The sequence below is a fragment of the Pleurodeles waltl genome, chromosome 1_2 (genome assembly GCF_031143425.1).
Source record: "Pleurodeles waltl isolate 20211129_DDA chromosome 1_2, aPleWal1.hap1.20221129, whole genome shotgun sequence".
Taxonomy (NCBI): Eukaryota; Metazoa; Chordata; class Amphibia; order Caudata; family Salamandridae; genus Pleurodeles; species Pleurodeles waltl.
In genome coordinates, this window is record NC_090437.1 from 1,238,534,849 (window position 1) to 1,238,548,372 (window position 13,524).

The 13,524-nt window shown below is 39.4% G+C and overlaps 1 protein-coding gene across 1 annotated transcript in view; it reads right to left on the bottom strand.

The window, feature by feature from the left end:
* Window positions 1-931: 931 nt before the first annotated feature.
* The window catches only part of EIF2AK3 (eukaryotic translation initiation factor 2 alpha kinase 3), a 146,446-nt gene continuing 133,853 nt past the window's right edge, over window positions 932-13,524 (bottom strand). The window contains exons 14-17 of the mRNA XM_069204578.1: window positions 12,402-12,569; window positions 10,483-10,584; window positions 9,005-9,067; window positions 932-3,652 (exon numbers count right to left, since the gene is read on the bottom strand). Of these exons, the coding sequence (XP_069060679.1) occupies window positions 3,476-3,652; window positions 9,005-9,067; window positions 10,483-10,584; window positions 12,402-12,569 (510 nt within the window). The 3' untranslated portion in view covers window positions 932-3,475. The remainder of the gene's footprint in view (window positions 3,653-9,004; window positions 9,068-10,482; window positions 10,585-12,401; window positions 12,570-13,524) is intronic.

A 13,524-nucleotide genomic window follows, 5' to 3' on the forward strand; every position in this document is an offset into this window, starting at 1 on the left:
CCCTCAAACACAGCAGAACGATTTACATGGGAATATCTGGGGAGGTGTCCCACGGATATTCACGGTGTAACAGGACAGTAAAATATAAAGGACATTTTGCATAAAGAGTAGGGATTTAACCTCTCGAAGTTCACATGGGAGGTTCCGTCTAACTGGCCTGAGGAGTGGCTGTCCTGAATCTAGGAGTATTTCCAGAGAAGGCTTGCTTTAGGGTTCTAGCTTTTAGAATGACGATTTTTTGTGGCAGAATCTGCATCCTACTTACTCAGATATTTTGCCATGCAGGAGAAAGCAGGAGAATATGTTAGGCAACAGATACATGAATTTAAATCTGAATGCACTGCTTTTAAGATGCACCAGGTGGGAGCTCTGCACAGAATGTAAGGCGGATGTGCATTTTGGGTCAGTGCTTAATTTGTAAATAAAAAAGTGCCAGTGCCCAAAGCTCTTTTTTTTTTTTTTTTTTTTTTAAACACGACTGCTGCATTTAAATGTGCGAGCCATCTCAAAGCCTCTTTAATCAAGTTACAGCCACCCTGCCCCTTCAGCTCACTCTTGCAACTTTCTGCTTTCTCCTTTTGTGAAGTTGTTTCGTTTTTCTCTTCCTCCGTCTTTCCCATATGTGTATTTTGCTCACACTAAATGCTTGAGGCGGAAAACGAAGTGCCGGCCCTCAAAAATAAGTGCCGGAGCTCCTCACCGGAAATCACCGGCTCAAATTAAGCACCGATTTGGGCAAGTGAAAGGGATAGGCATGCACCAGCTTTTGGTATGCTTCCAGCTAGTTTTGTTGATCTTTCACCACCAGTAACAGAAGTTCTGCAGACAACGGAGCACAACAATAAGAAGCAAATTACATTAAAAACAAACTGTTGCAAACCAATGGCCACGCAACAACTTGGTGAAGTAAAAAATGAGAAGGACCTTTAAATAAATTAAAAAAAAGTTTTATTTAGACTTGAAAGAAGTCACAAATATATAATGCACTTGATGATTTCTTTGTAAAAAGTGCTGTACACCACCAACCCAAAAGGATTGATTCTGCCTCGATATAAATAAAAATGAACATATTTACAGGTCAATTAGGCATTGGTTAAATTTCTTATGCTTAATGTAGAGTGCCCGTAATCATCGTATCTTTTTTAGGTACAAAGCTACAAAATCATGTAAGACACTTATGACTTGATATACATTTAGATTCGATCATTCCAGCCTTGAAATGTTTTCATTGTGTGCTTCACATTTCTCTCATCTCTCAAATAACTTTTAACTTACTAAAGCTTCAATGTGTTTATACATTTGAAACGGTTATTGCAAAACATAACATTTCTTAGAACTTTCTACAGTGAAGAAAAGCCCAGTAAGTCCAATTGTTTTTAAATGAAAACTACGGAAATAGGCTCTTTGACTTTAATGACACAGTTGATAATCAAAAATGTATGAAGATAGTGCATGATTTTATGGTAAACGCCATCAACAAAAACTGAAATTTTATAGCAACCTGTCCGAAGAGAACCTTCCTTCATTTATAACCGCTCTAGAATAGCACTGAACTCACCTCGAAGTGTCCTAGCTACAAAAATATTATAAACCTATTTACATATGATTCTTTGTAATCATTAACAACCTGCAACAGCCCAGTAGGCCAGTGCTATTCACAGAGAGTTAACACAAATAACTGGAACAAAATATGAAACAACATGTAAACAACTTAACAGAGAACGGAAAAAAGCTGATAAAATGCACCATGATGTAACCGTCCATAAATTGGTACACACAAAAAAATGCCAATAAATTTAAGATTGCACAAATTCTCCATCTTTGATTTTGTGGACTCAGTTTTCCATGTTCTACTATTGACACGAGTAAGATATGTAGCTAAAGTTGGGTATCGACATGTAAAGCAGAAAGACACCTTTCTTGGACTTGAGTTAACACAGGGATGCCTTTTACAGAGCGGGCTTGCAGGGATCCTGAAAGCCGCTACTCTGTTCTATTAAGCGTCAACTGAGCTCGAGACAGGTGATATTACAGTATAAATGGTCCGGGAGTGTGGATATGCTCTTTACTACATTGGAGCACATGAAGTCTGGCAAACACTGCTCCAGAAATGTGACGCCAGCACACTGCGAAAGGAGGCCTTGACTTGTTTGAAAATTGTGTTAGCAGACAATTAATTTTCCTTAGCCCATTATTTCATATGGTAGTAGACCTGCTTCTTAAGCCAATCACATGCTGAGGGTACATAATAGTCAACTCAGGTTTTTATATATAGCTTAGTAATGTGATGCGTTTGTAAGTGTTCTAAGTTTCCGCGGATGAGGGAAATCAGACAGGGGAAATAAAATGACGGCGCGGATCACACCATTCTGGATAAAAGGCGCCCCAGAACGAAGGACTGGCTCCATATCTTTAACTCAAGTCCATAACTACTAACATCATAGAAGAATAGGATTTCTGCAAAAAGCGAACAATAAATGAGATATCACTTTGTCTCGATTTTCTGAAACATCTACAATTTTGATTAGGATAGTTTAAATGCATGATCAGCCAGTTACCAATGACAATGAGTTTCCTGGAGAACACAGCAGGGCTTTGAAACAGTGTGAGCTTGCGTGCAAAATCTGCCATCCAAGAGTCAGACTCGGCCTCCTAATATTTGTGACTTGACAGGCACAGTTAGGCGAGACCTCCCCGGCAACAGACACCACGCTCCAGTCCTTGCTTTCATTTGACAAACGGATGCAGTTTTGTACTTGTGGGTAGCTGAGCCTACTGAAGTGAGTAGCAGATTACAAAGGTGTTTAAAAGTCCATGGCTGCAATAAACAATCTCTTGTAACGCGGACTTCTAAGGTCAACTTGTAACAGCGTGAGAGTAGTAAGCCCTTTTGTGAACACCACCACCGGTTCACAGGATTTGCGAACAAAAAGGGATTTTGTATAATGAACAAAGCCTTTCACGAGTGGGCAAAGCAGTGCTGATTCCTAAAAGGGGGGTCGGGACCTGTCCCAAATCCACCTGCAGCCTAGAATGGGATGGTAACAACTGCAGCCACAGCCACTGCTCAGTTACCACCAAACTGCGCATCCACGGTTTATAATCTGCCACATCAACCTAACCCAGTAAATAAACAAATCAAAGCGCGAGGAATAACACCGGTAGACTTAGCAAGTGAGCAGGAAATCGGTGGAAAGCTATTTCAGAGGAGCAAAGGACTTAAGCCTTCAACCTAATTATAAAGACTTCATATTACACAAAAACCCAGTTAAGGCCTATGTCCATTTCTCATTTTTAACTGATGGGCTAGGTTAATTTGAGTTTCCAGTACCCCTTTCAGCGGCTATATAACTAAAAAGTATATAGAAAAAAGGTATTAATAAAGCGCCAATTGCTCAGGATGTACAGCAGGTTGGGGGAGTGATGGTATGGAAGACTACATATGTATAGAAATATATCAGGATGTCCCTTTGCTTCATTTGCTGGGCTGTCTTGCGTGCTTGCTTCCGGATGAACTCAGAGTCCTGGAGCGCTGCCTCAGCACCAGCTTGCCTGGCAGCTCCAGGTCTTCGAACAAAGGGCTATCGATGATGTCCACGGCCTCGGGTCTCTCGCTGGGTGTCGCAGAGAGCATGTGCTTTACAATGTTGTGCTAAAAAAACAAAAAAAAACAGATGCATGCATTATTCAATGAACTTTAGGCCAGCAACCCAATAACAAACACCCTACCTGTTTATTCACTACAATAACAATCTCTGGATTCAAAAGCCATGACCCACTGCGATTTACTAAGTGTGCGAAACAAACTCTTGTGAATCTACTCCCTGGTCAAAAAAGCATCAGCTATTGTATAAACAACTACAAGTGACAAATCAATGCGTGATGCATAGGCAATAGACTACTGAACCAAAAACAACGTGTGTGTGTGTGTATATATATATATATATATATATATATATATATATATATATATATATATATATATGGTGTGAGATCTAAAATTACCCACTCTTACATAATGGTCCTACATGATGACGATAACTTTCAACCTTAGATCTAATCTGTTGCACCTTTGGTGGATTTGGAATGAAACCATATCATCTTTACTGTTTGGTAATCACAGATTTTTTAACCCTTTTGTCGATTGGCTTTTTCCGATATTATGACCCTGTCATTCAGTCTCACATTGTGTGTGCATTGTCCCTTAACAAGTGGCAACACTGAGGGTAAAAATATAGTAAGGTTATGCAGACTCTCAAAGCTTTCTTACACATCAGCTAGTTTGTATAGTATTTTAAAAACACCGTACGTCACGAAGCTGCCATCTAGTGGTAACATTTAAAACCACTCTACAGCTATGAAACTAAAGTAATGAAAAAATATTATGTATCGCAAAGATGCATTTTAAAAATTATTTTACTCTAGTTTATCGCACATTCTCAAACTAATGCCTGCATTATTTACACATTACATAATCCAACAATCAAATAATTTCCATAAATGCTCGAAATTTAGCCCTCATTTTATATAGTTAACACTGCAAATAGCACTCTTAAAAGAAAAACTGGATATATATATTAGCTTGTGGCGGTGGCTACTAGGTAGTTATATTTAGGATATAGTTAATATAGGAAAATATATATATATATATATATATATATATATATATATATATATATATTTTTTTTTTTTTTTTTTTTTTTTTTTTTACTTCCCTATATCTTTGGCGCCGTAGACAAATCATCACAAAATGTTTCCAAAAAACAACAATGCTCAGGTCAGCTGCTATCTGGAAAGTTTTGGGTTGATCGATTAAACTGGACCAAAAAAAAGGGGGAGGGGGTCTCAAAACTTGTGTTCTCTATGTTAAATTCCATAGGGATTTTGAACAGGAAGAGCGGCCAAACCACTGGATGGATTTACACCAAATTTGGCAGCAAACTAGCTCTTGGTCCAGGAAGCAACCTTTTTTTGATTTAGTGTAAATCAGTTCAGTTGTATATATACGGACACAGATTCTCCTTCGCTCCTCCTCAGATCCTCCGTGGATTTGAGGGAAAAGCAAGGCCCTAACTGGCTGTCTGCAACCTGACAGAAACGTTACTACCACCATTTTGTTTCTGGCACTCCCTGGTGGAAGGATGAGGGAGGGAGGGGTTAGTAACAGCGTAAAAACCTAAAAGGGGTCAGGATACGGGTATTCTGACCCCATAGGACACACGGAGGGGTCCCTTAGTGACCCCCTCAGGGACAAAAAAATGCGCCCTCCCTACCCCCAGCCGATCTGCAGATTTGAGGATCCTCCTCGGATCCTAGGGAAAATCAAGGCCCTGACTGGTTTGCCGCAACCTCACACTAATATTAACGTGTGTGTTAAAAAATAAACATGGAAATTCACCGAAAATACAAAGGTTACAGGAACGTTATAGTTAGGTTGACGTTTTACCCATACAAAACCATAGAAATTCAGCACTTATAGTTGTAGTTATCTGAAGAAACTAGAACTCGTGCTGGAAAGTAACTTTGTGGGAGTGTTCCTTAATGTAAGTATAACTATAAATAGAACTATAGCTGCTCAATTGCTATGGCTTTGAATGGGTACAACGTCAACCTAACTATAAGGTCCCTGTAACCTTTGTTTTAAAAAAATTATATTTCCTAAAAATAAATAAATATATATATAAATATATACACACACATATATTTTCACTGGGAAAAAAACAAAGGTTACAGGGACGTTATAGTTAGGGAAACGAATTAAAAAGCCTTAGAAAGTACATGAAAAAAAATAAATGTTACAGGGAAGTTATAGTTAGGTAACAGAATTAAAAAAAAAACCTTAGAAATTCACTGAAAAAATAGAGGTTACAGGGACATTATAGTTAGGTTCACATTTCGTATGTAGAAAACTATATAAATTCAGCAGTTGTCGTTAACCTGAGCTAACTATAACTTGAGCCTCGGTAATGCTCTGCCTATGACCTCACATATTACATCACTGATGATCTGGTCACTGACATTATTGATAACATCTCAAATGACATCACTGAAGACATCATCTGGTAAGTGTAAGTGATGGTATGGATTTGTGACTGGGTCTATGGGTGAATGAGTGGTTGATTCGGCTGCTGCAGAGGAGAGTGCAGTGATGTGTAAATACCTGTATAGGTGAGCAAAGGCTGTGTAAGGGGCTGCACTGGTTGACTGAGTGGATGTGTGAGTGGCTGTACGGATGACTGAGTGGGTGGGTATGTAAGTGCTTTTATGGGTTAGTGACTGGGTGTGTCAGTGACTGTATCAGTGAGTGACTGTATGGGTGAGTGAGCGGGTGTATGAGTGGATGGTTGCTCTATGCATGAGTGAGTGGCTGTCAATGACTGTACTGGAGAGTGACTGGATGTGTGAGTGGCTGTATCAGTGAGTGAGTGGCTGCATTGGTGAGTGGGTGTGTGAGTGGTTGTATGGATGAGTGACTCGGTGTGTAAGTGACTATCAGTGAGTGGTTGGGTCAGTGACTGACTGTGTGAGTGGTTGTATGGGTGAGTGGGTGTGCGGGTGGCTGTATGGGTCTGTTAGCGGGTATGTGAGTAGCTGTATGAGTGTTTGAATAGCTGAGTTACTGCTGTATGGGTTAGTGGTTGTGTCAGTGGCTGTGTGATTGAGTGAGTGGGTGTGTGTCAGTAGTTTTATGGGTCTGTGAAGGCGTATATGAGAAGTTGTGTCTGGATGTATGAGAGTTTGTATGGGGGTATGAGTTGGCGTGAGTGGTTCAGTGGATGATGTCATCATTGATGTCATTTGAGATGTCATTAGTGATGTCACTACCCTATGTAATGAGTGATGTAATATGTGAGGTCATTAGTAGCACATTACGCTGGCGCAAGTTATAGTTAGCTCAGGTAACTATAACTGCTGAATTTCTTTAATTTTGTACATTTGAAATGCGAGCCTAACTATAACTCTCATGTAATCTTTGTTTTTTTAAGTGAATATATAGATAGATATCACACCAATTTGATTTCATGAGTAACTAGTTGATTAGGAAAGAACTCTTCCCTTTATCTGTTTCTCTATATTGCACAATTAAACGTTGTTCATTATATTTTCTCAATTATTTTCAGGTAAATGGTTTTCCTCAGTTTGGTAACACGGCTCAAAGGAGTTCCCCCTTCCTTTACTTCAAGCTGGAGTGCTCCTTTACCCTCCCATGCAGAAAAAACTACAGTCATTGCTTGATAGAAATAGATAGAAATATTTGCCCAGGGTCCAAAGGTCCCACATGCTCCCACAAAGGAATATGCAGTAATCCCAAACAAATTAAAGATCTTGGAGCTTCGTTTAGAATTTGGCGGATGGATACACCATCACACATGTGACAGATCTCTCGTCTGCCTTATTACAAGTGCAAGTCATTAAACTTTCTTCCGAGTACTCGTAATTGACTGTGGTGGTGTATGAGAAATGGAGGAAGGAAGTAGGATTTAGCTCTTTTCAACGACGCCTCCACTGTATGGAAGCCCGACCACTAAACTGGACAGAACCAAGAGGGCGTTAACTATAGGAGAGGTGGTGGTAGTAGAGAGGACTACCCAAAGTCAATGGCCGAACCCTCTTCTGCAGTCCTCAGTGGAGAACTTAAGAGTTTGAGAGTACTCTTCCCAGATCATTCAGATAAACAGATGGCAAGCTCATCGGCTGGGAATATTCCCTTAGCTGCACCGACTCAAAGAAACTAAAAACCAGGAAACTTTGAAGTAACTCTCCATGCAGCTACCAACAGTAGATTTCCAGAAAGCCAGCAACCCTTCTTTGCTCAGTCCCTCTCTGGAGGTGCTGCCCATAAGGGGTTTTGATGTGTCAGCAACTTATTTCACCCTTCACTGCATGATCCTCTCGGTCATAAGGAGAACAGGCACTCTCATACTCCTTTGGTTCCACACGTTTTACTTTCAGTCTGAACCAAGCACTTTTTCTGGAGCTGAACTGGCAGCAATTACCCCTCCCAGAACCCCCGACTCGGGCGGCATCTTAGAGGAAAGCTTAAGGGTGAAAAAGTTGAATAAAACCTCTACATACACCCGTTTTATCTCGGATTAGTAGTGTATGCTTTACATGCAGTGAAAACGAGCTGAACTGGTAATCGCAAATGTGCAACAACTCATTTCAAAGATAGTATGGCAAGTAAAGGAGTCTAACAGTAGGCGACATTTCTTCTGTTAAGTAGAGGTAGGATTTATTTTTAGTCAAGCTTTTTTTTTTTTTTAATATGCCACTAGTGGCAGAAAAAAATCCATAAATATTCTCTATACCTTCATAGCTCAGTTCTGAACTTATAAACATTCTTCTCTAGCCTTTTAAAGCTCAGTTTTCATCAACAATACTCAAAGTCCTTCCACTTTCTCTTCAAGATGCCCGAAGTATTGTTGTACTGAACATCTTTAGGTGTTCCGCAGATCACAAGAGGATGCTGATGGACTGTTAAAACTTACAGATAGTACGTTTTACACATCATTTGAGCTGCAAATCTCTAGCCTCTCTGGTTTTTTTGCTATTAAAGGAATATTGCAATGATACTGGTTAGTGTTACTTGCTACTGATACACGCAAGCTACAAAAACATGCTCTGCAATGAAATCAACATAATAAATACTATAAAAGGCAACATTTTGGAAAAAACAATTCGTTTTCAGCTATTTGTTTCTTAAAACTGCACAGAGGGCACAAATTAGGAATGACGCAAAAGGGTTTCTTCTCTCCCTTAGATCACAAAACAGAAATAAAGTGAGTGCAAGAAATCATAGCAATGACATGATATCCAGTAACTGTTCTGTACAATTATCAACTATTATCAACACTTTACACCAAACACAAAATAATTAAAAACACTCAATAGACGAGAGCATTTGCAAAGCAACATATTTCTAATGCAGACTGGTCACGTGTTTTTCTACAAGGAAATTGTAGTAATGTTTTTGTTGGTGCGCCCATTGTTAAATAGTAGTTACCTCTTGAACATACTGTTTAGTGAAGAGTAGTGGAAATTGCAAATTCCTCACATCAGTTAATATCTAAAATAAACATAAAACACTTGTTAATGCAAAGCATTCAATGAAAACAGCAACGCTGAAAGACAATTCAAAGTTGTCATCTTGAGCTGTATGGATGTATATATAATGACTGAAGATGCAACAGAAGACGCAAACACATCATAACAACCTGACTGACCACCAAGAACTGCATCAGCATTTAATTTCACAGCATGCTGCTGAGAAGGGACATAAATCCCGACCCCCACCCCACCAGCAGACATACAGCACTTTGTTCATCCAAGTCACCACTTTAGATTTACAGCAACAGCTAAACACATTCACATAATATTACAACACGATTTTGGAAACCAGGAGAAAGAGGTGAACTCTACCAGATTAAGAGTGCTGTGCTATATGTTAACAACAAACAACTCTACAACTTATTAAGGACTGCATGGCAAACCCATACACCCCAGAGCCACCAATATTACCAAGCAGTATACAGTGCGAGTACAGTTATTTAACACTGGTGTCGCAGAGCCACCAATATACCACACTCAAACTGGAAAACAAAGGTACTCACTTTGAATACAGGGCTTACTCTAGGAAGTGGTAAGAGTTAGAAACTCAGTCAAACTACAAAATACTCAATAATGCTATAAGGCTGAAATGGACTATTATTTTTTATAAATAGTAAAGTTAAAGAAAACAGTTATAATGATGACACATAATGAACCTCATGAGGTGTTAGAATTTTCTGTAGCAAAGACAGGGATTCTCAAATATTTTAAAATGTCTATACACTAGACTTTCTATTACACTGGAGATAGTTAGACAATGTTATCCTGTGAGACAACATTTGTGAGCTTTTGGTTATTGTGGGGACTCTTTAGGGTTCCTCTATTATTTGCAAAAGTGGTTCGGTCAATTCACAGTATGGGAAAGGAAACTGGATACGAAATAGCAGGCTGGCTACAGTAAGTGTTGCCTTCTCTTTCAATTGTCTCTGGATGAGGACAGTTCACAAGGCCGAAGAAAGAGACAGCATTTTCAGTCAAAAAAGCTTTGGCTGAATACCCTTGACTGAGAGAAAAAAAAGATTTCTATCTAAGAAAAGACTGAATGACTACTTTAGCATGTCAAGACTCTCAGTATAGTCCCTAGTGGGTAACAGCGAGCTTGTAGTGAGAGACCTCTAAGGACTGAGATTTGTTGAAGACCCAAATAAAGGCTCAGTTATTAAAATGGGGCAGATGTAGTAGTGGGCCAACTCGCACAAGGATTTCCTAACTTAAAAGCCCATATCTCAGAAAAGACTGGTTGTGGTCAAGGCTCTTCACCAGAATGAATGGACAATGAACCAGTAGGATTGATCAGTCTAAAGCAGATACTGCACATATAAAAGTGTTCTTAGCCAGATTTTAAGGTGAATGTAGGCGAAATCGCACACTTACTCTAATCCGCTCCATTTGAGTGCTGAATGGATACAAAAGTTCAAACAAAATCAGCCCCAAGGAAAAGATATCCACTTTGTGGGAGTAACTTTGTCCATAAATCTAAAAGAATAAAATAAATCAAGTTAATGAAAAGTGTACTTTGAGAAGGATCGAAGACAGAAAATCAGATGCTTAACGGTGGAGGGAAACCAAAGAAGCTATCAATTCATATCTCTGAGGCATGCACCAATATTTTCACATTGGATATCAAAATGTAAACAGTGCTTAATTGATGTATTAAAGCAAATGGCCATGAAATGCAAAACTCTGAAATTCTATTTTCTGGAGCAAAGACCCCTCCTGAAGTTACAAAATGGGAATTACGGTCTGCTCCAAAGACACCTTGTTTTCCAAGAAACATTGGAAATACATTTTATACCAATTTATAATTTTCACCACATATTCAAAAATCAGTCATTGGTCTATTTTACAAATCCTAAATCTTTGGAAAAACAAAAAATTATTTAATTAGTTCTGAATAAAACCCGAAAAATCACTGTTCACTCAATAGTTACATCAAGGCTGGAATATGTCACCATCCTGTATTTAATACTCTCAGCGCATTGGATTTATAGACCACAGATCATTCAAAAGGCTGCTGCAAGACTGATTTTAAGTTACTTCTTATTTGAAACAGCTGTACTGGCTTCCGGTGTCTAAACAAATGGAATTCAAGGCTTTAGTCCTTGCTTATAGAGATTTTTATCAAACTGGCCCTTTTTTTAAAAAAAGGAACAGACTTGAGTCATATTATCAATCTAGAGCGCTCAGATCTAATTGCCATCTGTTACTACAAGTTCCAAAAACACATAAAGCCAGAAAGGGCCGGATATCCTTTGCTTTTCTAGCATCAAAACTGTGGAATAGCCTCCCTCTAGCCATGCAGAAGTCTCAGACGATATCAGAGTTTAGGAAGAAATTGAAAACTTTTATTTTCCAGTAAGATTTTATCTATTCTCTCCCACCAGGTTCTGCTCTAGTTGAGTGCAGGGACGCATCTTTGAAGCAGCTCTGCTCTTTTTTATTCTATTTTAGGTTCAGCAATTGAGGCTTGTAACCTTCACATACACAACCTTTCTGACTTTGGCTGGACCACGACAACTGGAATAAAACATACAATAAAAAAATAAATGAAAATGACAATAAAGGCTGCCAGGAGGTACCATGCAAATCAATAAAGTGCTACCCCAGACATCTACATGTATGCGCAGAGGACACCCTAACATTTCAAAATGTGCTTTTACTCCCTCAGAATAAGACTGGAAAACAAATTGTGAAGAAAGATTTTTGCACGTGACCAGAAGCCATGACAAAGTAAGCTTGTGTTTTTCATGTGGATATTTTTGGTCGTGACCCACAAAGACACATAATAGAGCTGGCATGGTTGGTACAAGTCTATTTCCCACAAACGAAAATCATTTGATAGCTAAAACACTATAAAAGTAACATTTTAAAACCTGAAAATAACTCACAATTTTTTGCAAGCATACTTAAAACTATCTTCTAAAAAATTCAAATATGTCCCTGGTATTTTTCCTTTCGTTCTCAATTTCAGTACGTAAAATGCAAGTGTTTACAAGCTCAACTCCGGACACAGGTCAGGCCCTTCCTATTGATCGCCTCGCCATGCTCCCCTCCCCAAGGCGTGAGCCACATTTCTGCCTCTGCCGGCACCTAGCAGCTGACTTAGAACTGGTGTGGGCAAGAGGAATCTGACTGATTCATTAATTAATGTAAAAGCTGAAAGCACCTGTGCTACATCTCTGCGCTCTGTCATGCTCCAACAATGGTTTTAGATATTATGCACTTTTATAACAGGCAGAATTCAGCCATGCAAAATACATAAGATCACTACTTAACAGTTGTGCAAAGTTTACCTGTTCAGGGCTCATATAAAGTTTTGTTCCCACTTGTCCAGTGTGCCGAGCATAAGCGGGCATTGGTGTAAGGACAGTCTCGTCATCTTCATCTTGGTCCATAGCAGTCACAAGGCCAAAATCCCCAACCTTTACAATATCATCTATTGTGAAAAATATATTGGAAGGCTGGAAAAAAACACATTCAATGTATTAGTGAGGAACTACCCAAAATGCAAAAGCTCATGTTAGGTGCTGGGCACCTGAGCACCTTAATTTCAGAAAGGGATTGACTGGAAGGGAGTCAGACAGGCTACTGCATTTAGGGTAAACACAAAGAACAAGTAACTTACTTTCGGTAATGCATTATCTGGTAGATAACATCTAGCCAAGAATCCTTAGTCCACGAAGAGTTGGTTAGCCAACCAGAACTCTTTTGTGCAATCAATGTAGAAAAACAACGCTCTTTTTAGGTCCATACGGAGTCGCTCCTCTTCTTTGGAGGGATGTGGAGGAGCACAGAAAGTGGGCAAGGTGACAAATTGGCCCACACAAAATGATGTCACCACTTTTGGGAGGAAAGATGCTCTAGTGCGAAGCAGCAGTTTGTCTGGGAAAATAGACAGGAATGGAGTCTTGGATGACAAAGTCTGCAGCGCACTCACCCTCCATGCAGACACTATTGTCTCAGAAAGGCTGTCTTGATGGTGAGCAGCCAGAGGGGACAATTATGAAGAGGCTTGAAAGGAGCACACATCAAGAAAGTGAGAATCAAATTAACATCTTACTGTGGCATCATGAAGGGTGAAGGGGGAAACATATGCACAAGTCCTTTTAGGAATCTATTTACAATAGGGGACATAAATAAAGAGGGCTGGTCAGGCAGCTGCAAGAAGGAAGACAGAGCAGAAAGGTAACCCTTATGAGTACCGAGAGTAGAGTCCTGCTGAGCAAGGGTGAGAATAAAGAGAATAACATCAGAAAGAGAGGTAGAAAGAGGGTTGATAGACTTTTCTGTACAGTGATTTAGAAATTTCTTCTATTGGCAGGCTATACAGTCTTGGTAGAAGAACGCCTGGCAGCCAGAATGACATTACAAACGTCAAGAGAAAGGCTGAAAGCTGTCAATTATTGCCTCTCAATC